Source organism: Betta splendens, chromosome 10 (genome assembly GCF_900634795.4).
Source record: "Betta splendens chromosome 10, fBetSpl5.4, whole genome shotgun sequence".
Lineage (NCBI taxonomy): Eukaryota > Metazoa > Chordata > Actinopteri > Anabantiformes > Osphronemidae > Betta > Betta splendens.
Window position 1 is genome coordinate 5177653 of NC_040890.2, and position 24569 is coordinate 5202221.

General features: G+C 42.2%; 1 protein-coding gene across 3 annotated transcripts in view; it reads left to right on the forward strand.

The window, feature by feature from the left end:
- Positions 1–8039, forward strand: part of LOC114864546 (GDNF family receptor alpha-1-like) — a 31206-nt gene extending 23167 nt beyond the window's left edge. Inside the window, exons 8-9 of one of the 3 annotated variants that reach the window (XM_055512504.1) lie at positions 1929–2157; positions 5696–8039. In XM_055512504.1, coding sequence (XP_055368479.1) covers positions 1929–2144 — 216 coding nt within the window. In that variant the 3' untranslated portion in view covers positions 2145–2157; positions 5696–8039. Of the gene's footprint in view, positions 1–1928 lie in introns of all 3 variants that reach the window. The other 2 variants (XM_029165425.2, XM_029165424.2) reach the window with 2 other exon arrangements.
- Positions 8040–24569: the final 16530 nt, after the last annotated feature.

Consider the following 24569-nt stretch of genomic DNA (forward strand, 5'->3'; position numbering starts at 1 on the left):
ATGTAAGTGGCAGCTTTTGAATTGAGGTTTGGTCTGAAAACAATGGTTTGCTTCAACTGTTCCAAAAATACCAACCTAGTGGAGCTGGTGGGGCATTGTCTGCATATACATAACATGACATGTACTGTACATGACTACACATGACAATTATAAAGTAAAAACAAAAGTTTCCAAAAGACCCCAACTCTGTTCTCTTTACTCTGATTATCTCCAAAGAAATATTAAAAATGTTCTTTATGCTTTTCTTTCCCTCACCAATAACTTATAAAAGCAGCAGATCATAGAAAAGGTCACAAGACATTTCATAAAAGCTAGTGACTAAGAATAGCTGTGTAGAGTGGAGCAAGGTTTAAGCTTTGAGAAGAAGGTGCTGCGACTTCACATTTTTCACATTTCATCTTAAGCACTGTGAAACACAGCACAGCAGCTATTAGAATCAATTTCACTATTAACAAACACAGCTTTTTATCTTATCAAATGCAAAAGGAGAGAACCTCAGTGTGTAGAGCCTGAAGGACAACAAAGATAACTACCGTGTTTACGAGACCTGCAACTGTCAGACAGATGATGAAAAGGTAGATGCAAGTCAAACATCTCTGGATTCTAAAAGGGATTAAACAAGCGTTTATGGAACAAAATTATGCAGCGGTGGTACTATCACTGATGAAGAACTGCCAGCAGTGACATGTCCTCAGCCTTGGGCTCCTCCAGATGCTGGTGCATGAACATCTGGCTGTCGTCAAAACTCAGCCCCATAACATTGTGGTGAATGACATTCAAAAGCTAAGTAAGAATCAAGGTGTTCACACATAAACTATGACTCATACTAAAACAAACATCCATAGCCCAAAGAGGGAGTGGAATCAAACCTATTACACATCATGAAATGAGATGTTGAGTGTTACTCTGAAATATAAAACAGATTCATGTTTGAAAGTAAGCCTCAGTGACATTTAAATGTTATTTAAGCAAGCACCACCTTAGATGCTTGGAGGTTTGGTCATGATAATTTTTTGAGGACTTAAAAAGATTTGGAATTTTAATTTAAAAATGACACTTTGTGCAAATTCCAAATGGTATATGCAGATATTAATGATTTCTTTGGTTATGATTATGATTATCCTTACCTGTTCCACTAAGTGCAACCTCTGTGCCATGTCTGACCAGGATATCTCCTGTAATATTACATACAGTATTATTATATTATACATGAAAGGAATCTCATCCTTTTCTCAGAGTGATGTCAAATAATTTATCCAGGTGGAGCAGAGCAGCAGCACTGAACAAACCCCCTAATGGAGGAAGATGCTGTCTGTAATAAAACTATGTTGCCCCCCCCAATCAAATTCAAACTAGCCAGAGACCAAGACACAGATGACTCCAAGGACCTTTGACCAAGAACAATATTAATGAAACACACATCTAGACAACACAGACCAAGCTTACATCTGCTCCCCCACACTACTTGATCAGGCACTATTAAAAAGCTATTGTATGTAATTAATGAATCCAAATTATTGATTGCTACACAGACACCAAATGACTAATCTGACTCGTAACCAAGCCTGACTCGACACCCAAAGAGCTAGAGGTCAGAGGAAGGCAGGAACAAGGACAAGACTCAGAACAAGGCCCATAGGATATATAGGGACATGCTGTAGATATAGAGATACTGTATACCCACTAAAGCTTTGCTTTTTGATAAAGCTCATGCAGTACCTAGATGGCTAGGGATAATGTCTCTTTTTTTTACAGTACATAGCTGTATTTACGGTAGTATTAAGGAGAAGAGGAACGTGCGTCTGTTAATGTTTTAGTTTATGTTTTTAAGTATCTGACTGTGGGTTTCAGTGAAATCCAATTTGTTCTTCTGAAAAATGATAGTTGAAGAAGCCTGTATGTGACTCATCGTGTTTCCTCCCTGTCAGGTGGAGGAGAGTGAGGAAGAGGAAGAGCTGCCCAAGACAGTGGAGGACAATAACGAAGGTGACCAGTTTGGCGTGATTCCTCTGTACTCAGAGAGGGCCACTGTCTCCACCTTGGGTTCCCCTGGGACTGGGGCCACTGGATCTGTTCATAGCAGCTCAGCTGCAACCACAATACTGCTTGTTTTGCTCCTATCTGCCTCCGTCAGCTGGGGCTAAAGCACAGGACACAGTGAGCGCACACTCATACATGGAAACATGCATCCATATGTAATGGACCTGCCAACAATGCTGTCAAATTATAAGAAACTTAGTGAAGAAATCTTGAACTTGAACTTTCTCAGTAGCATCCCCCTATCTCCTTGTTTGGTCTGACTGCAGCTTCAGTGGTGTATCCATGTGTTGGGGCCCAGAGCTGGTCCTGGGAGGGTGCATGCAAAGTCTACCTAGTCCTGTCATGGGTTTATTAACTCCATTGCTGCATCATGGTGGGTTGTGCTTACAGGAAACCAAAGGTAATTATCAGAGGAAAATATAAACATATGTAGAAAGAGAAAATCCAACTAGATGCTACTGTTGTTATAATGTGATGATGAAAGGAAGAACAGAAAAATTCAAATCTAATGTAACCAAATGAAAACAGCTCATTCAGGATTCAATCCCATGAATCTAGGACAGTTCAACCTTTGGGTTAATTATCAGTGGAGTAGCTTCGTCTGTGTTTCAGTCTCAGCATACGGTCCGAACACCACATGGATTATTAGGCTGCGTAGCATTCCATAGCAGGAGACAGACACAAGCAATAGGCTGTTTCATTTCATAATACCCCATTAGTGTTCCACTGCTGGCTGCCCCAGTTCCATGATGCAGGGAGGCATCACTTTGTTGAGTTCATCTGACCTGATCACATTTAATCCACCCTGCTCATGAATGTATGAATACCCATCATCACCACCAGTTGTAGGGTGAAATCAGTAATTGTTAAATGTGGCCATTGTATTTTGTTAAAAATTTAAACGTTTGCATCATCACTAGTTGCAGTTTGTACAAAGGTGAATTCCTTGTTGCATCCATTCATTACATCCTCAGAATCTGTAAAGTACTTAAACTCAAAAGGTCCACACATGCTTCTTAATGTTGTCGAAGAAGTAATTAACCTGCTTCTTTTGCAGACTTGATTTTGCAGATGATATTAGACCCCCCCCCCCATTAGAGCTAAAGCCCAATGCATTCAGACAGCTTCATGGTTGTGGTGGATAATGATGGGTCCTGCTGATTGTCTGGGTGAAGGCGGAGCGGACGTGCACTATGATGCATCAGTCAGACTGTATCATGGTGAAGAATGGGATGCTCCTCTTCTCTTTGTTTGGTGAAGGTGAAGAACCAGGCCTGCTTGTGTGTGCAGATGTGCAGATGTGCAGGGATCAGGTGGCAAAGAAAACCGGGTATAGCTTTTTGTTCTCACCCACCCACACATACATACGTACATTTGCACACATACTTCGTGCCACGCATTGAGCCGATGCAGCCCTTTCTTGCATTATTGCTCCCTCCCCTGTGACTCAGGACCAGCCCCCGAGCTGCCACAGGCACCATTATAAATAAAGCCGTCATAATAAAAACAACAGCCAGAAACAATATGAGCTTTAAAATGGCAGAACAAATCAAATAGCTCCCCAGCAGGTGCAAAAACACACGCAACATCTGATGCTGGCAAAGACAGAAATGAAAAGTTGTCAGGGAATAAGTGGGAGAGAGCAGGAAGAAAAAGGCCAGCTCCCTGTGTGGTGTTTGGGCATTTGATGTTTTACTCGTTCTTGGAAGGCTGATAATCAGTCTCTGACATCATCTCTTTATCATCTGACAGACTGCTGGCTTGTGTGTTGTGTGTGAGGGGTTTCAGGCAGTAAAAGAAATAGAGCAGTATAGTGAGAACACAAAGGAGCCTGGAGTACAAACACAGCAGACAAAATCGCCACTTCTCGTTCTCCTATGTCATATAAATCTTTTGCTGACAATAATTTTTCTGCTGGTTCCTTTCCAATTCCTGGAGAAATGTGTAAAATTAACTTCCATCTGCAGGGGCACCGGTGATGGTAAAGGGCAAGAAGCTACGAGAAAAAAATACAAAAAGGAGACTAGGAGAATTTAAAGAAAGTATTGCAAATGAAAATCAGGAAAAACAAGAGACAACACAAAATTAACAGGGACAGAGAAAACATTTGACATAGAAGACGAAGAAAACTATGAGTAAGGAAGATGCTAACGAGAAAGGAGGAGGGTATGAGGTGAAAAGTGGGTCCCACTGAAGGAAGGAACTAAACATAAAGGAAGTCTAGAAGAGCAGGAATTAAAGAAAGGCAGGAGGGAGAAAGACTAAAAGGAAGAAAGGGTGAGAAAAATACTGAAGGGCAGAAGAAAGAGACTTTTCCCTTTGAGAAAAACTTAGGATGCAAAAAGAAAAGTAAGAAGAAAAGGACCAACAGAAATGGAAGAAGTGCAAATAAGCAGATCAAAAGGAGAAAACCCTAACCCCTGACCCCTAAAAGATCAGAGGAAGCTTCAATTGAGAAGTAATAGGCCAGGTTTTAACTGAGGTTTAATATCTTTCTTTTGCGCAGGAGCCTCACTGCTCAGGAACCTCATGATGTTACTGCAGCTATAGCAGGATTTCCATTCTGTTAGAGGAGGTGTTTCATATCATTGCAAGTGACCCTGCTGTAAAATAGCTATTCACAAGGCAGTTACACAGAACTACAGCAACTGCTTGACTTAGACAAACCTCTACATTAGCAGTTATAAGTACATTTCTACCACTGTTTCTGCAGCAGTGAGCCACACAGGACGAAAAGAGTTTATGTCACACTAGAGTCTGCTTCAACTCTGTTTGTGTATTGAAAGGGTCCATATCCTCTTTCCTCAGTTAAAACCACCAAACATTCAGTTTATTTATTTAGTGCCAATCCGCAACAAACAGCATGTCAAGCCACTGTACAATAATACAACTCCTTAAAATGAGTGCATTCTGGAGACACACATAAGTGAGCCAGATGGTACCTGGAGGTGCCTGTATGAAGGTAACATGTAGCTAAAGGCTTTGCCTCCCACCCTGCATTTAGAATCACAGGAATATAGCAGATATGTACTAAAGCAGAGAGCATGGAGTTGTTTCCACAGCAGCTTGTTCTGACGTTCTGTGTAGCTGCTTAGTCTGAGGTGAAGGAACATAATGCCATGTGTCATGGAGTCTGTCACTTCAGATTCCCTAACTGAATGTTGGGCTGCACTGCACAGAATAATTAAGACACAAAACCTTCAAGCTGGTCCAGCAGTCAGCGCTTACAGGAGGTCTGCTGCCTCCTCACAGCTCACCTCACACCAGACTGCTTCATAGTCCCTCCAGCGTTTCACCAGTGGAGCCTCGACTGCTCCTACTACTTTAAATGACCGATGACCCGCTGACTTGTTTTGAGCTGGAGATCAGTGCCTTGCTTAAAGGATGTCTAACAATTAGACAATTCCCCTTTTCAGTTTGACAAAAGTGAGCTCATAGTGTTCAGTAAATTAACTCAAAAGAATCCGGTGACCTCAGAACCACCGCCTTCATCCATCCTGCTAAAGGTCAGGCCACCTGCCAGCAAACAATAGCAGGGGTTAATTGAAATCAGCAAGGGACAACGGAAGCGTGAGTGACGTGGCCAGTGGGGCTGGAGCCAGGGCCTGTAAGCTGTTGTTCATTTTAATTGTTGTCCTGTTTGGTTTGTCGACAGGTTTGACACTTGGTGGCAGGACGACAAGAGGGATGGACAGAAGGAGAAAGGGAGATGGCAGAGGGAGTGGACACTGTGATTTACATTAATATGTAGTGAAATAAACAAGCGGAGAAGCCATGCGTTAAATCAACTCAGAGGAGAACGCCTCCGGGGAGAGAAGGACGGCATTCCTTTTATTGTTGTGTGCAGCACACTGACACACACACCCATGTCAGATTTGTGTGTCTGTTTTCTCTCTCCAGTATTTTAGTATTCTAATCCATCATTGGCCTGACATGGGGATGCTGTCTCTCTCCCCTCTCCTCATGTCTGTGTCTCTCTATCCAAGCTACTGCACAGACACAGCATCCAAATGGAAGATAAAGACAGAGCAGGGGAAAACAAACTCCACAGAGGGGGAAGGCTTTATCCAGAGAGATAAAGTGATGGAGGAAAACAGTGACGGAGAGATACAGAAGTAGTGGAGAAGGTGGGGGAGGAGTGGGGGTAAGCAAAAACAGACTGGAGGTAGGAGGAGCAGAAAAGAGGAATGAAAGATTGAGAGATAGAGACAGGAGGGATGGGAGTGTGTCAGTCCTGTTGCATAGACACACACACACGCACACACACATACACACACACACACACACACACACACAGACACACACACACACACACACACACACACACACACACTGTTGCTCTTAGACGCGGTTCTCTGCTACTTGGATCCCTGCTTTTCATGTATTAAACCGAATCCAAGATACAGTGAAGACCAGTATCAACCAACATTCATTCTGAGCACACAGCCAGTCAGGCTACGATTGAATCCCAGTAAAACTTCACAGTTACCAGCTTCTAGTTTTTTTTTACTTGTTAAATTGCACCTTTTGTAGAAACTTTGAACTGAAACAGAAATTATTCCTACTGATGTATCAGAGCTGACATTGTTTGTTCCGGGTGGATTCACAGGCTGAAAGTGAGGCGCTGTGTTGGCCACATTCATACAAATTAATCTAAACATTGGTCAAATCACACGTGGGGTTTCTATTTTGTGCCACTGCAGCTGTTTGCACTGTATGTTTATATAAATGTGTCAACTGTGTTTAATAAGGGTTTGTGTAAAATTCTCTATTTACATTTATTTACATTGTTTTGTATAATTTATAGGAAAATGTACTTTACAGTGCTAGAACTATAATCTCCATTATTTGTGTATGTACCATTAAATATGCAGTACTTAATTGTTTGTCTGGAGTTTAAGATTCCTCCAGGACCTTCCAGGGATCCACTTGTGGAATCCTGGGACTTCTTTTAGGAATTGTTTCCAGAGTGGTTTCTCTTTGATAGTTTTCACAGCTGGTATGGATGCACAAGCTGTGTGCCCTTGGCATGCGTTGCCATGGTTACTTCGATCCCACCTAAGTTGGTGCACCCAGGGTGATCCCAAAATGCAAATGGAGCTGAATGATCTTTGGTGGTGTGATTCCTTTCAATACACCAACACCTGGCGAGGGCGAGGCAGCCATGCAACGCTTCTCCTCCCGCTTGACTGACTGACTGAAGCGTGTCCTCCCTCATCCTCCCCCACCTCTTATCCCGGCAGGTGCTTGGCTGAATGGAACATCATCGCCATGGAGATTGAGGCAATGACACGCGTGCACACACGCGCACACACACACACACACACACACACACACACACACACACACACACACACACACACACACACACACACACACACATCACACCGTTACAGACTCAGAAATGAGACTGGCTTTCATGAGTGAGTGGCTGCGTCTGATTCGATGAAAAGTTGTCTCTCCAAAGAGGAGACAGCCACATGGATTGAGTTGTCACTTGAATGGAACTCTTTCCTCTCTCTCTGTGAAAATGGACGGATTGCGCTCTGCCTCTCTTTCATTCTGTCAAATGTAAACCTTTCCTTTTAATTCCAAACTGACGCTGAGCTGGAGAGAGAAGCAAGTGGAGATAAATGTACTCCATTAAAAGAACATTGAGCAAGACTGTGAGTGCTCTCCTCCCCTAGGACGGCACTAACACGGGCTTCCCTCGTGCTTTCATTGTAGTATGATCCTTCGGTTCTGTGCTTTCTGCCTCTTGGACGCTAAGTGAACCTTTGACTGTTTCAGGCACATGAACTCTAACTGCGTTCTCTGGCACACGAATGAAAAAAATAGAAGTTACATCTGTCAATACAGATCAGTGGTTTTAATGAGTGTGTATTGGTATTGATGGTTCGTTGAGACGCTTGCCCCCCTGAGGGCAGGTGAAACACTCCATGCCTGTGCTGTGCTCCAAATGAATAATAAAATAAATGTACAAGCTGACAGTTCCTTAAGATGGCTTCCAGTATGTCTCTTCTTTTCTAATAGATCCTTAACAGAAATCACTGTTGTTGTTTTGGCTCTGCCGTCAATACAGGTACATGTAAAAGTAGTGAGTGTGAGGTAAAATGCAGCTGCTCCAAGATTCAAGATGAAAAACAATATTTATTGTTCCCAGAGGGAAATAGTTTGCTAACATTTGATTGCTCTCATAGATACAAATAAAAAAAAGTATTAGTTAAGTATTAATTATCAGAAGTTATATATGTACTTACAACCTACATGTGTTGGTCTAGGTCACACTCTATAGTAATTTCTTTCTTATTTTTAACAAAATCAGTTAGCCATGGATTTACACTGTAAAAAATATGGCCCAAGAGCTTCAAATTGTCTTTGTTGGTAACTTCATGCATTGAATTGACTCAATGCCCTGATTTGGCTCTGTAGGATTGCAAGATGAACAGCTCTTTGTAAACCTTTCATTCAATATAATTCAATTTTATTCATATGGTGCCAATGACAACATATTATTTCAAGGCACTTTACAAGGTAGGGAAGAGAGAAAAGCACAATACCAAGCAACAACAGAGCACATGCAAGATAGTTGGATCCACAACTGCCCATCACAGACACAAAGCTCTGAGTCTGATGATGAGAAAGTGGAGGGCGAGCACAACTATGGAGACAAGGAGACAAAGTGAGTTAAATATAGAACAATGTTGGGAGTTTATTGGATAGAAAAAATAGATGGAAATAAGGGAGCTCGATGTTTGAATTACTGTAAGTCCCCTAGCAGTCTATGTCTATTGCAGCTCAACTAAGAGATGGTTACTGTGAATAACAATCATTGCCAGTGACCTGAACCATCTCTAACTATAAGCTTTATCATAAACAAAGGTTTTAAGCCTGATCTTAAAGGTGGAGAGTGTGTCAGCTTCTCGAACCTGAACATAAAGCTGGTCCCACAGGACAGGAGCTCGGTACCTACAGTAAAAGCTCTGCCTCCCATTCTACATTTAAAGTCTTTAGGAACCGCAAGTAGCCCAGCACTCTGAGAGTGTTCTGCCGGGAGCATAAGGAACTATGAGGTCTTTAAGATTAGAACCAACTTTATCATAAAGTGCTTTGTAGGTGAGTAGGAGAATTTTAAATTCTATCCTACATTTAAGGAGCTTTTAGGACAACCAATGAGTAAGGAGTTACAGTAGTCCAGCCTAGACGTAACAAATGCATGGATCAATTTCTCTGCATCGCTCTGAGAGAGAATGCTTCTGATTTTAGCTATGTTTCTGAGATGAAAGTAGGCTGTTTTGGAGATTTGTTTAATGCATGATGTAAAAGAGAGATCCTGGTCAAAGATCAGAATCAGAATCAGGATCAGAAAAGCTTTATTGCCAGGTCCTGTAGAGGGCACTGTACAGAACGGGGAATTTGACTCGGTGTTGGCAGGTGGTACATCTCAGCATAAAAAAGTACAAACAGTACAACATACAACATGACATGGTGACAGTACAACATACAACATGACATGGTAGTTGGATAGTGCAATTAAGGATAAATTAAAATGAGGTTATCAACAGACTATATGCTATATACTACTATATACTATATAAGTAGAGTAGAGCGCAAGTGGTCGGGGATAGTGGGATGTGTAAGTGGTAGCGATAGTCCTTTGGTTGGGGGGGTCAGCTGGGGGGTGTTGGGGCACTGTTCAATAGACTGACCGCAGTTGGGAAGAAGCTGTTTTTGTGGTGCGAGGTCCTAGTCCTGATTGACCGGAGCATCTTGCCAGAGGGGAGGGGCTGAAAGCGTTCATGGATGGATTTGATGATGGCAGTGTAGAAGTTTACCAACATCTTTACAGGGAGGTGAAACTTCTTCAGCTGCCTCAGAAAGTACATCCTCTGCTGAGCCTTCTTAGTGATGGAGCTGATGTTCTGCTCCCACTTGACATCCTGGCTGATAATGGTGCCCAGGAGGAGGACAGGGGGGAGGGGGGCTGGGTCCTGCCTGAAGTCCACTCTCATCTCTACTGTCTTCACACCATTGAGCTCCAAGTTGTTAGGGCTGCACCACGGCACCAGACTGGCACATTCAGCTGGGAGAGTTTGTCATGGAGCAGGGCTGGAACTACTGTGTTGAAGGCAGAGCTGAAGTCTACAAACAGGATCGTGGCGTAGGATCTTAGAGAGTACAGATGCTGGAGGATGAAGTTGTGGGCCATGTTTACAGCATCGTCTACCGATCTGTTGGCTCTGTCGCTGACGCTGAGGTGTGAAGCTGTGTGGATGGATCAGGTGGGGCTGTGGGGGGAAGGGTTATTGCTGGTCAATGGCTAGGGGGAAGGTGTAAGGACTGTCTGGCTGTAGAATGTATTCAGGTTGTAGGCCAGATGCAGGTCGTTCAGATAGTGGGGGGTTCTGGGCTTGTACTTTGTGATGGTCTTGAGTCCTTTTCAGACAGAAACAAGAGTCGTTGGCTGAGAACTGCTGTTCCATTGTCTCACCATGGGCTGATTTAGCTTTTCTCACCTCCTTGCTAAATCTGGGCTTGGCCTCTTGTCTCTGTCCCCACTTCTGAATGCAGCTTAGCTGTGAACTTGGATTTGTCATTGTTGTAGCTCACCCTGGTGCACGTTGGAATGACACTGTCCGTGCAGAAGTTGATGTAGGACGTAACAGTGTCTGTGTACTCGTCCAAGCTATTGGTGGCAGACCTGAAAACGTCCCAGTTTGTGTAGTTAAGACACTCCTGAAGTTCCCCCAGAGCTTCACTGGTCCACTTCTTACAGTTCCTCACAACCGGCTTGCAGAGTTTTAATTTCTGCCTGTAGGCTGGAAACAGATGCACCATGAAGTGGTCGGACAGGCCCATTGCAGCGCGGGGGACGACACAATAAGCACAGCTGATGGTGGTGTAGCAGTGGTCCAGTACCTTTCCTTCTCTGGTCGGACATTTGATGAACTGTTTGTATTTGGGGAGTTCAGATGAAAGGTTGGCTTTATTAAAGTTTCCCAGGACGATGACTAAGGCATCTGGGTTTGTCTATTTTAGGCTCAGAATCTCCTCAGCCAGTGCTCGCTGGGCAGTGATGACACCAAGGTTCCTCACAGTAGAATGTTATCCCATCCGACTCAATAGTGTCTCTCTGTGATTTTTAGGCCCAACAATAAGAATTTCGTTTTTATCTGAATTTAGTTGAAGGAAGTTTTGGGGCATCCAGGAATTGATGGATACTTTGCATTTTAACTAATTGATCTGTTTCATTTGGTTTCAAAGACATATATAGCTGAGGATCGTCTGCATCTGAACACAGATTATAGAATGCTTCCTAATAATTTCATCTAGAGGAGACATGTACAGTATAGACTGAACAGTAACTGAACTGGACCAAGCACCGAACCCTGTGGTACTCCAAAGCTAATCCTTGTGCATATGGAGGATTTGTCATTAACATGAACAAACTGGAATCTGTCAAACAAATAGGATTTAAACCATTCCAGTGCTCTTCCTTTCATTTCAATGCTGTGTTCTAGTCTCTGTAATAGAATGTTGTGATCAATTGTATCAAATGCAGCAGTAAGATCAGGACAATGACAGAAACTAGACTATTGTCTAAAGCTAAGTGAAGATCATTAGTGACTCTAACCACAGCTGTTTTTGTGCTATGATGTTTTCTAAATCCTGACTGAAAATCTTTGCACAGGTTATTCCCACTTAGGTGGTCAGATAATTGTTTAGCCACGACTTTTTTTCAAGAATCTTGGAAATAAAGGGTAAATTTGAAATGGGCCTATAGTTAGCTAGTTCTGCAGGGTCCAGTTTGACCACAGCCACCTTAAAAGCCTGTGGCACATAGCCTATATGTAAAGATTGGTTAATTTGATTTAATATGGACAATCTGATAAAGGTAGAACTTCTTTGAGTAATCTGGTTGGGATTGGGTGTAAAAGACAAAGGGTCAACTTGGAAGAGTTAATTATTGAAGTTAACTCCATATAAGTTATGGGGGGGAAGCTTTCTAAGTAGGACAGAGGACTTGGTAAATTTATTAAAGTTGTTGGATCTAGACAGTGATTTCTGTCATGTGGAGGAAGTCTCTGATGTGCTATGATGTTTCCTAAATCCTGACTGAAAATCTTCGTACAGGTTATTCCCACTCAGGTGGTCAGATAATTGTTTAGCCACAATTTTCTTTCAAGAATCTTGGAAATAAATGGTAAATTTGAAATGGGCCTATAGTTGGCTAGTTCTCCAGGGTCCAGTTTGACCACAGCCACCTTAAAAGCCTGTGGCATATAGCCTATATGTAAAGATTGGTTAATTTGATTTAATATGGACGAGCTGATAAAGGTAGAACTTCTTTGAGTAATCTGGTTGGGATTGGGTCTAAAAGACAAAGGGTCAATTTGGAAGAGTTAATTATTGAAGTTAACTCCATATAAGTTATGGGGGGGGGGCTCTCTAAGTGGGACAAAGGTTGTTGGATTTAAACAGTGATTTCTGTCATTTGGGGGAAGTCGCTGGTGCATGTCTTCTCTAATAGTGATAATTTTATTAGAAAAGTAGTTCATAAAGTCATTGCTGCTGTGCTAACGGTGCTGAAAAGAAAACCTGGGGTTGTTTCTGTTTTCCTCAATTAGGGAGGAATAATATATTTTTCTAGCAGCACAAAGTGCTTTTTTATATATTATTAGATTGTCCTTTCATGCAGTGCAGTTTACATTTATTTTATTAGAACGCCACTGCCTTTTTAGTTGTTGGGTCCTGTGTTTTAGGCTGCTGATCTCTGAGTTATACCAACTGTATTCTCATTCACTGATTCATTGATTGTCTAACACACGTAAAGAAGCTGCAGCATCATCTACAAGATAGTCAACCTGTTCATAAGGATTAAGGCCACTGTTCTCCTTTGTGTAGCTACAAGACAATGAGGCAAAATGATGGAATCATCTGCTTGAGTCTAACAACAGCGTCAGGTGGGTTCATTTACATGCTGAGTAAAACCAACAACTATTGATGAGTTAAAAGCAGTGCTGAGACAGTTACTGTCAACATCTACATGAATGTTAAAGTCTCCCACTACAATGCCTTTATCTGTGCAAAGAACTAAGTCAGATAAAAATATTGAGAATTCAGTTAAGAACTCTGAATATGGAGCAGGAGGACAAAACACAACTGGCTTCTGAGTTTTAGAGTCTGGGTAAGAAAGGCTTAGAGTCAGGCTCTCAAACGAGTTAGAATTATGTTTAGGTTTAGAAGTAATTAGTAAAGCTGAGTTATAAATTGCTGCTACTCCTCCACCCCCACCTGTACTTCTCGGAACATGATAGTTGATTCGACTTATTAGAGTCGACTCATTTAAACTAACATATTTAGTTTAACATATTTAATATGACTGTTGTCATATTTTGAAACAGAACAGATCTATGTGATGGTCACTTATCAAGTCATTTATTAACAAGGATTAAGATGAGAGAGATCAGATATTTATTAAACTACACTCTATTAACTTTCTGTTACTTTTTTCTGTAAAAGGAACCGTTTTGCTGTTTATTGAATTCTGGTAAGTCACTCCTCTTTGATATGTGACTTGTATAGTTTAGGTGGTTGGGGAGCAGACACAGTGACACACTATGCGATGCGAAGAGTGGGTGGCGGCTGTAGAGAACATGCAGAGAGGCGTTTAAGACTGCGACTCTGCGTCCTAGGCTCCTACTCCACGGAGTAGGGAGGCTAAGCAACATGGCCAAGTTACTACAGAGTAGAGAGGCTCCGTCCAATGTGGGATCAGTCCAGGTTTTCCCCCAAAACTGCTCCAATTAGCTACAAAGCCCACATTGTTTGCAGGACACCACCTAGACAACCAGCATAACTTCCAATTTTGCTCTGATAGCTCCTGTACGTATTATGAGCTTAAGATAAGACTCAATGTTGTCCGCTCTGGCCCCAGGCAAACACTTAACTATGACTGCTGGATTATCTAACTTCACGTTTCAGACTATGGAGTCACCAATAATCAGAGTGGGTTTCTCAGTGGGTGGGTCCCTGAGTGGGGAAAATCTGTTTGAAACATCAAGTGGATGGTGGTGAACCGTGGGTGCCTGTCTAAAGCTACGTTTCTTACCAGCTGTCACCCAGTCATGACTCAGGCCTGCTAAGGTACTGCTAGCAGATAACAGCTATAGATACCATTACCATCACTAAAGGAGGCAGAGCATAAGCTAAACTTAAAACACACTGAGCACCTAACAGAGTGAAAGGAAGAGGAACAGGGGGAAGCCATAGCAGGAAAGTAAGCTAGCTGCTACGCTAGCAGAAAAAAAACTTGATAACTTTGAGGGGTAAGCAGTACGTTTAACGAAAGAAAAGGATGCTTGAGTATTACAAGCAACTCTTAAAAGGTCCATGCACATGCTTTTTTCCACGCTAAATAATGAATTGGACCTTGATGTCTCAATAAGGTGTTTGTAACCTTTCATGCCAAAAAGCTCTGTAAATCGCCCACATGGGCCATGTAAAAATGTGTGTTTTAAGCTCTTGTCCACAACTTGGACAAGAGAGAGGTGTGTCGCAAGCCAAGTTGATTGCCACACCTCATTGAGGAAGCGCAAAGTCGTGACCCGCCGCAGGGTTCAAAAGTCACGGTCACTGAATCCACTGTAACAGTGAAAATGGCTAGCTCGTCCGGTAGTGGAGTTCAACCATACAGTATGTTTGATCCAGACTCTTACTCTGAAGTCAAATGGGAGGCTGTTAGTGGTTACACTTCAACTGGTAAATTTCTCCTCACAGTTCAATGTGCAGGTGGAGCAGCCTGATGGATAGAACTACTAAGGGACGTACACCTTTACATATACCCCTAACTACCGCTGGGTGTTCACTTGTCCGCCACGCTCCAGCTGGCACCCTGCCAAGAGCCGCTTTTGTTACGTAAAGAGGGCCATCACCGACGCACTCTGTGGGGTGGGATGCATGGGGTGCTGACCCTGCTGCTGCCTGCAAGGCAGAGCAGGGTTCCTACTCATGTTCCTATGAGTCTATGAGTGACATCCACTGTTACAATGTTCCACCGCTATGTGCTTGGATTTACAACGTGAAAGGACGAGTGTCATTGTTGCGGTCCCACTGAAGGAAGCAATAAAAGACATCAACAATACAATAAGACAGTTTTGCTGCTTTGCTTATTTACAAAAAAAACTGAATAACTGAAAAACTGAATTCACACATTATTGCACTGCAACTTTACCAGAAATTACAGAAAAGACGACAGTACACCGCTCACCCATCTAGTTTTAACATATGTGCAATTAAAACATATTATAAACCAAAAAACGCTTGAAAGCGTTTCGGTTTTATATTCCGTTTATTTCGTTATTTCCCCTTTCACCTGTACCACATAATAAGTCATTGCAGAGCTACAGCCATGTTTCACCAGCCGCTTTCAGCAGTGACTCATACACCGATGTTGTTCTGCCCGCTTTCATGTAGACACGGAACTCTTCAAAGTTTTTTCAAATGTAGATTTTGTTAATTTCGTTATTCATATACAATATGTAAATGCATATGCTAAAAATTACAGAAAATATGACAGTACACCCATGTAGTTTTTACAAATGTGTAATAAAAAATATACGCTTGAAAGCGTTTCCGTTTTATATTCCATTTATTTTGTTATTACTGCTTTCACCTCTACCACATAATAAGTCATTGCAGAGCTACAGCCGTGTTCCTAAGAAGTTAAGCAGCTGTTTATTTCGTTATTTCCTCTTTCATGTCCGTCTGGTGAATGAAAGTGGGCGGGGCCATCCACGTCCCAGAGCAGGGACACTGGGGGAAGGGAAACGTGCATCAACACGCAGGACAAAGATCTGCGTTTCTCTAAAAACGATTCTGATTCTGAAAGCGGCTGATCAACTTCGTAGGAACACATTTCATATGCTAGAGGTGAAAGGGACACTAACAACCCAACGCAGCCGAGGCTGTAGCAGCAGAAAAACGCAGATCTTTGTCCTGCATGTTGATGTGTGTTTCCCCTTCCCCACAGTGTCCCTGCTGTGGGACGTGGATGGCCACGCCCACTTTCATTCACCAGACGGACATGAAAGAGGAAATAACGAAATAAACAGCTGGTTCACTTTGTAGGAACATGGCTGTAGCTCTGCAATGACTTTATGTGGTACAGGTAGAGGAGTAATAACGAAATAAATGGATTATAAAAAACGCTTTCAAGCGTTTTCTGTTTTTATTTTTTATTGCACATTTGTTAAAACTTGATGGATGTACTGTCATCTTTTCTGTAATTTTTGGTGACGTTACAGTGCAAACAATATTTGAACTAGTTTTTTTTTGTAAATAAACAAAGCTTCGCCACATTTGAGAAGGATCTGAAACTGTCTTATTGTTGATGTCTCTTATTGCTTCCTTCGGTGAGACCGAAACAATGACACTCATCCTTTCGCGTTGTAAATCCAAGCACATAGCGGTTGAACAAACCCAGTAGTTCTAGTGTTAATGAAAGAAAGTAGGGTAAACAGACCACAGGATGAATAGGTAGGATTCATAGTTATGTTGAAGGCGTAGTTTCTGGAGCGGAACAGGTAGTGCAGCAGCTGTACAGATGGAGGATGCAGCTGTTCTCCTTGACACCACTCTAGAAGGTATAGAGAATAAAATAGTAGATTAATAAAATTTCCAGTATTTCCTATGTAGGCCACAACCTTCAAAAATGTAAATACAGTAATATGTACAGGAAGTTACAGTAGATGAGTTGTATTGGTGTTTGGAGCAAACAGATTCAACTTAGCTTTTATAGTGTTTGTTTGTTAAATCTTCGCATGGCATTAATGATCACCTTTCTGTCAGGCTGCTCAAATTCTGCTCAGAGGGCCAGTGGGACAAGGTCCTCCATATAACGACCTGGGTCCAGCAGGACTTTATTGAAAATGGTCTCTATCAGGTTTTCCACATAATCTGCACCATAACACGAGAATTGCAATTTACCCATAAACAGACTAAAATATCAAAATAAGTTGACCAACTGCATACAGAGTAAATACATAGACAATAATATAGATCAGATTATGAATACTTCTACTACAACTAATTAAATGTGAAATCCAAAATCTCTGTCAAATAAAACTGCCTATTGCCCAACAAATTATCATACTGCCGTTAAATGTACATACCTTTGCTCCTGAGGTGAGCAACAACTGTTCTACAAGGAGTACATGGAAAAAGTATGAGTAAGTATATAAGTATCAAGCATGTACTTACAGAGGAAGCAGCAAGTGGATCACATTTTGTAGGAACAGAGCCCACAACACCTTCAACCTCAAACGTACCATCAAATATACCCTCGTTTTCAAAGCAGTCAGAGGTGAAATGGTGTCCACACAGGAGCAAGCATTTAGGCAGCAGTCCCGGCATTGGTCCATTTTCAATAAAACAAATCCATAAAGTTCTCCTTCTTGCTTCGATGGTAAAATGAAAAGGCTGCGATGCTGGTTGGAACAACCAACAACGGAGCACTTTCTGAACCCTAATGGCGTCATGTCATTCGTATCACAGTGAGTGACGGAAACGCAAGGTTGCAGGTAAATTTCGGTGTCCAGGTTTATCTGGGCGGGACCGGAACTGGTTCTGTGAGTGGCCTAAAGACGGTAGACGCAGACTATTAGGTAAATTTGAAACTGGTCGTTCTTAGACCGGATTGGATAAAGTAGCAAAATGTAAAATAAAACTTTTATCACTCCAGAAGTGTGTTCACATGAACCCGGGAGTCATATAAATGTGCCAAAATGTCCAAAAAGTAGATTCTGCATGTGCAGGGACCTTTAACAGTCGCTACCAAATATAAGGCAATAATTTAGTTAGTTAGTGACGCGATACGTTTACCGTCACTCAGTCAGCCAATCCCACAGTAGATTGAAAATTGGACTAAGCATATAAGTAAAGGTGTAAAGGTAAACAGATGTGTGAAAAAGAAAAAAGAAGGAAAGAAGAATGAAACCAAAGACCTGACATTGGTGTATGACAGCAGTAAAGAGACATTCTCATCATTCGTGACTGATATGCAACAAGTAATTTTGTTGCCTGGCTGAGGAATGCGCTGCAGTGGACTGAGTTGTAATGTGACTGGATGATTTTCTCTGTGCATATGACTGACGCCACAGCTACTGTTGCTACGCTGACGTTATTCAGTGGGCCTGATGTTTGCTAATATTTTGGTTACATCATGTTGGACTGTTGTCGGTCTGTTTCTCTGAGTTCAGTATCATCCATTCCAATTTTTGCCATCGTCTTGTTGTATGTTGTACTGTCTGCACCTTTTCTATGCTGAAATGCATAACCTGCCAACACTAAGTCAAATTGCTCGTTCTGTAAAGTGTGCTCTACAGGACCTGATAATAAAGCTATTCTGATTCTGTTTCTGATCTACAGTAACAACTGCCAAATGGATTGACTGATAGCCATGGGGACTGTTGCTCTGCTTGTACAGATGGACACAGAGCAGTCGATAATAAAGTCAGCATTTGGTAGAGAGATCGTCAGGCCTTTGCTTAAGCATATGGCCACAGTAACATACACGTACGTAATGATGCGCATGCAGAGATCGCTGTCTTTACAGGCAGATTGATTTTCCTTCAGGCAGTAGCTTTAAGCACTGCCCAGATTGTAGCTCACACAAAAACCCTGATGTAGCACAGTAAGTGTCAGTGATAATATTCTGAGTCTGTGTTTTCTCAGGGAAGGTTCCGTCCAGTGATGTGGATCACTGGCTCACAAGTTGCTATTGGCCATGGTTCGGAAATAATTCAAGTTCAAACTGGGTCTTTGTTCTTCATCTCATCATCCTGCTTGTCTTGGCGATTCCTTCTGTCAAATTGTGATTATGTGCTTTAATAGAGCTTGAAAACACTGTACACACACTGATCGATGCTCTGATATGAAACTACAAAGTGTTTTTATAGTAAAGGATGTGAATGAACTCACACCAACAAATACATATCACAGGAATATTATTCGGGATAAAACCAGCACCTTCCTGATAAGATAGCCTTGTTACACCCATCGACTTGTGGTTGGGGCATTGGGACAATTAGGCACACTACAATTGTACAATTAAATACACAACAATCACTGTTGTGTATTTAAGCCACAGGTTGGCCAGCACTAGTTGCTGGTGAGTCCTCGTGGATAGTGGACGTGTTTGGCCAAGTGATGTGCAGTGCAGCTGCTAATCGGTGGAGAGAGCTTTACTGTCAGCATTATATAGTAAGTCTGCTTAAGCTTCCTGTCTCCTGAGAGAGTGTATGATCGGTTTTGTGTTTTGCCTCAGTGACAGCGCTTTGTGTTTTTTGGTTTTGCCTCCTTGCCTTCTGCAAGCGCTTTTTGTTATACAGTTTTTTGTAATAAACTCCTTTTGTTTTGAGAGAACCGGTGCCTCCCTTGTTTCTGCATCTGGGCTCCTGAGTCTTGCTGACACTCTTCTGTCACACAACACTGAAACTTTCCTCCAACTGCTCCAACCCACCTGCAGTCGCCTCTTCACCTCTTTTCCACACTTGCCATCAGACTGAATGGTTGACCCCAAGTAAGCAAACATCATTGTCCAGGGAGAATTCTGTCTGACCTTTTCTGTTAGCCTGTTCATTAGCATAGCAAACAAGAAGGGACTTAAAGCTGATATTTAGTGTAGTCCCATCTCCACGTTGAACTCCTCTGTCTGGCCTACAGCCCATCTCACCACTGTCACATTCCTCTCATACTGTAGATGTCCTGGCCTACTCTGACGTACTATCTGCCACTCTTGACAACCCGTACAACCAATACAGTACCACAGCTCTTCCCTCGGCACCCTGTCATACAGCTTCTCAAATCTACAAAGACACAATGCAGCTCCTTCTGACCATCTCTGTAATTTTCCTTTAACATTCTCAAAGCAAAAATGGCATCAGTGATGCTCTTGCAGGACATGAAACCACACTGCTGCTCAAAAAATCTCCACCTTCTTCCTAAGTCTGGCTTCCATTACTCTTTCCAACAGCTTCATTGTGTAGCTCATCAGCTTTATTCCTCTGTAGATGCTACAGTTCTACGTTTCACCCTTGTTAATAAAGATCGGCACCAGAACGCTTCTCCTCCACTCGTCAGGCATCTTCTCACTCTTTAAAATCCTGTTTAACAAGGTAGTTAGAAACTCCACTGCTGTCTCTTCTAGACACTTCCACACCTCCACAGGTTTGTCATCAGGACCAACAGCCTTTCAACTCTTCATCCTTTTCAGGGCCTTCCCAACCTCATCTAATCTCTGCTATTTCCTGCTCCACAACATCCACATCTTCCTCCCTTCTTTCCGTGGCATTAGTCACTAACCTCCCTCAAATGACCTCTAGATAGGATGTAATCAACCTACATACTGTACTCCTACCTCCACACTTGTATGTCAACCTGTGCTCCTCTCTCTTCTGGAAGTAAGTGTTGACTACAGCCAGGGCTGGCTCTGGGCATAGGCGAACTAGGCGGTCACCTAGGGTGCCACCTGTTTGGGGGGACGCTGCTCCAAGCCTTCAGAAAAAAACATGTAAATGCACCTGAAGTGGAGGAGAAGGGCGCAAAATCACAATCTCGCCTAGAGTACCGAAACACATTTGTGAGCCGGGGGGGTGGGGGGCGCATAGTCGCGATCGCGAGCCGAGTAGAGGACATGATGTTGCCTAGGGGGCCAACTTGCCAAGACCGGCCCTGACTACAGCCATTTCCGTCCTCCTAGCAAAGTCCACAACCATCTGTCCTTCTAGATTACTTTCCTTCACACCAAACCAAACCAAACCTGCTACCCACCGTACCACAGTGCGGTGGGTAGCACTTCTGGGTTTGATTCCCGGAGGTGGCCCTGGTGCCTTTCTGTGTGGAGTTTGCACCCCGTGGTTGCATGGGTTCTCTCCGGGTTCTCCGGCTTCTTCCCACAGTCCAAAGATTAGGTTGATTGGTTTCTCTCCATTGCCCGTAGGTGTGACTGTGTGTGGATGGTGGTCTGTCTGTGTGTTGCCCTGTGATGGACTGACCCCCGCGACTCAGCGGTATGGAAAATGGATGGACACCAACATGCCCATTGAATTCTGCTCCATTCTTGAACCATAACAAAAACTACATTAACATTAAGTTTAATTGAATTGAATTGTTTTGCTTTTGAGTCTGTTACACAAATGTGATGTTGATGTTAATGTAAACTAAAGGTAAGTTAGACAGTCTTCCTTAAGACAAGTAACACATTTGACTAGGTGTATTTAACAGATTTATTAGTTAAAACACCTGACAAAAGCCATGCTTGTTTCTGGAGAAAATTGGCTAAAACACATTCCCTGCACATAAATACATGTAAAATAACATCAGGCATTGCTAATGTAACTTCACCTGTCTGTGCTAACTATGGTTTCACTGCTTATGTGTAAAAGAGATATAAAGAACCCAGACCCCTGTGGTCTGCTGGAGCAGCAGTATCACAGCAAGGGACAGGATGAGACTGGACAGGATCATCAAAAAGTCCAGCTCTGTTCTGGACTGCACTCTGGATCTTTTGCAGGAGGTGGGTGAGAGAAGGTGTCCTGGCCAAACTGACATCCATCATGGACCAGGACTCTCACCCACTGGAGGACTCACTGTCTGCTCAGCTTCAGTAGCAAACTGATCTGCCCTCACTGTGTGAAGTAGAGATATCGCAGATCTTTCCTACCTGCTGATGTAATACTCTTCAATCAGAACTGTTATCTGCATTGGCTCTGTTCATGGATGTATGCTCTGTTATGGATGTGTGTTGTTATGGTATGTATGGTTTCTGTTTGCTTTTTCTGTTCTGTTGCTGTTGAGGTGCAATTTCCCCACTGTGGGACTAACCAAGGCATTTTTATTCTTATGTCTACTCCCAGACAGTGAAGATGCAGTGGGGGGAAGATGGGTATATACACTGAAGGAAAATGCAGATGGGTCAACAATACATAAGGACAGGTGTGCCATACAGCACACTTAGGCACTTTTCTGGAAATAATGCCAATTCTTTTGTACCATTACACTTATGTTTAATTATTTTTGTTTCATTATATTTTTAGTTACTGTTTAAGGCTGGTGTTGGATGGTCTCCGGGCCTGGTAAAAGGGTGTGCCCGAAGAAAGTCCACTATTTTATACAGGAAGTGGGTCATGGGGAGTGAACCACTGCCATGTTCATTTAGGGAAGAGTTAGGTTTTTGGTTCAGTTGGTTTCGTTCTTTATTTTATTGAATTGCCATTTGCATATGATTGTTTAAATTTATGTTATAAGTGTTGATGTACTGTACTGATTGTCCTGTTATGATTTGATTTATTTCATTGAGTTTAGTATTTTTTATTTTGAGTTTAGTTTTTAAGTATTTGTCCTTTAGTTACCTCTGTGTGTTTTACTGGCGTGATCAGCCAGTATATATGTTCTCGATTGTGTGTTCGAGGAGTCATCTCTGGTTAAGCAGTTGGTCTGGTAGTCTTAATCAGTTTAGTTTCTTAAATTATTACAGGGGCCCAGTTTGGTAATGGTATTCGGTTGTATTTTGTTTCTTTTTCCCTCCCTTCTTAAAAAAATCACATTATTTTTGGATAAATCTGCTGGTGTCCTCCTACCTATCTGCTCGGTTTCTCACACCTGGCATGTAGCAAAAGGCTACAGCCAGATAGAGGGAATAGATTACAAGGAGACATTTTCCCCAACAGCAGATATGACATCAGTACACAGCTTGATGCAGATAGCAGCACAATACGATTTAGAATTGCATCAGATGGATGTAAAGACAGCGTATTAGCACGCTCCTATTTATTGTCACATTTATATGGAACAACTAGAGTGTTTCCGAATAAACTCAGAAACAAAAACAAGCTCCTTCATGATCATCTTACTGGAAAACGGTTTTGAACAAAACCCTGCTGACCACTGTGTATACAGTAAACAAACTGAGAAAGAAAGGGGTTGTTGGCCTCATTATAGCAGAGATTCACTTAAAAATGTGAATTATGGTATTTGTATGATAGTTTTGGTCTCTGTATGATCTACAATATCGTAGAGCCAATATAGAATAGTTTTTACACTGCTGTTTATAAAGTTTTGGTGTCATTTTGATTGACGTGCAAATGACCAAAAAAACTGTTTTCTCTCATACCTGATTGGCTCCTCCTCTATGTCAATCACATCGCTAGCTGCTGATTGGTTCAATTAGCTGCTCGGGTTCATCCAGCATCGCGACCAAAGCGAAAATAAGCAAACACAAATTCAAAACCGAAGCACACTAGTAAAAGGAAAGACTCCAGTAAGCAAACAAGCAGCTTTATTGACCAGTCTGGTTGTTAGACGCTACGTTTCAGGTGCGGATTTAACCTGTTGCTTTTGTAAAACTATAGCGTTTCGCATTTTTTCATGTCATGTCAGACATTATCATGTTAAAGGCTCGCAACACGTGAAGTCTCTAGCTCCACAAAGTAATAAAGTAATTGTTTAATTTAAATAACTCACCCTCTGTGTCATTTCCTTAGGTTATGTGCATATACAGTAGTATAGTTTTGTTTTTAAATGCACTGTGTGTGTTTAAAAGATGTTCTTTTAGTTCGTACAATAGTTTGGGTGAAAATAGGATGATTTGAAAGTGACAGTAGAATATTTCTTTATTTTCCATCTGGCAACACTGACTTCCACTGTTCTTAAAACTAGATTTCAGAAAAGGATAAGGATAACTTAATTGCATTGTAGCAAAGCCTACTAAGTAGTAGTAGTAACAGTAATAATAATAATAATAATAATAATAATAATAATAATAATATAGCCTACAGTACTTGCCTAAGACGCCTACGCACTCTTCCAAAAAAAACCCTACCTGCTACACAGTGGTTGTTTTTTGATGGGTCAACAAGCTCAACATGACAAAATGTCCTAAACTGTCTGGTACTTTTTCTAATACAAATTATATAAGTAATTCATATATTAGCAACAATTTGAACTTATATTGTATATATTGTACTTTAAGGTAAGTTAAACATGTTAAACTTGTGCAGTGCCTGGGCAGTAGTACTGCAGTTTCCGGGTCTCGTCTATCTCTTCCTGGCTGGGGGTTGTGGGGAGGGGTGGGATGGGTAGCAGAGCTAGTCGGGAACCTGGCTCTGTGGACCCTGGTGCTTTGCTTCCCAACTACATCTCTCCACACTGCGAGGGGCATCCTGCTGATGAAGGTACCGGGGCTTCCGGAAAGTGCTTCCGTCCCTCCTAAGTGCGATGATCTGCAGTTTTAATTGCATTAGTCATACACACTCAACATGTAATTTGGGGGCTCCCATAAGGGGGGCCAGTAGACGGAGACATATAGTACCCTCCCCACGAATGAGATCAAGCAAATTATGTGGGTGCGAGAATGTATCTGAGAGTGCATGGGTTCACGTATGATTGACTAGTTTGTTGTGAGAGAGTTTGTGGTGTGCGTGTGTTGTGTGTTGATGTACGTGTGGGTGGGTGTGTGCGTCTGTGTCTGT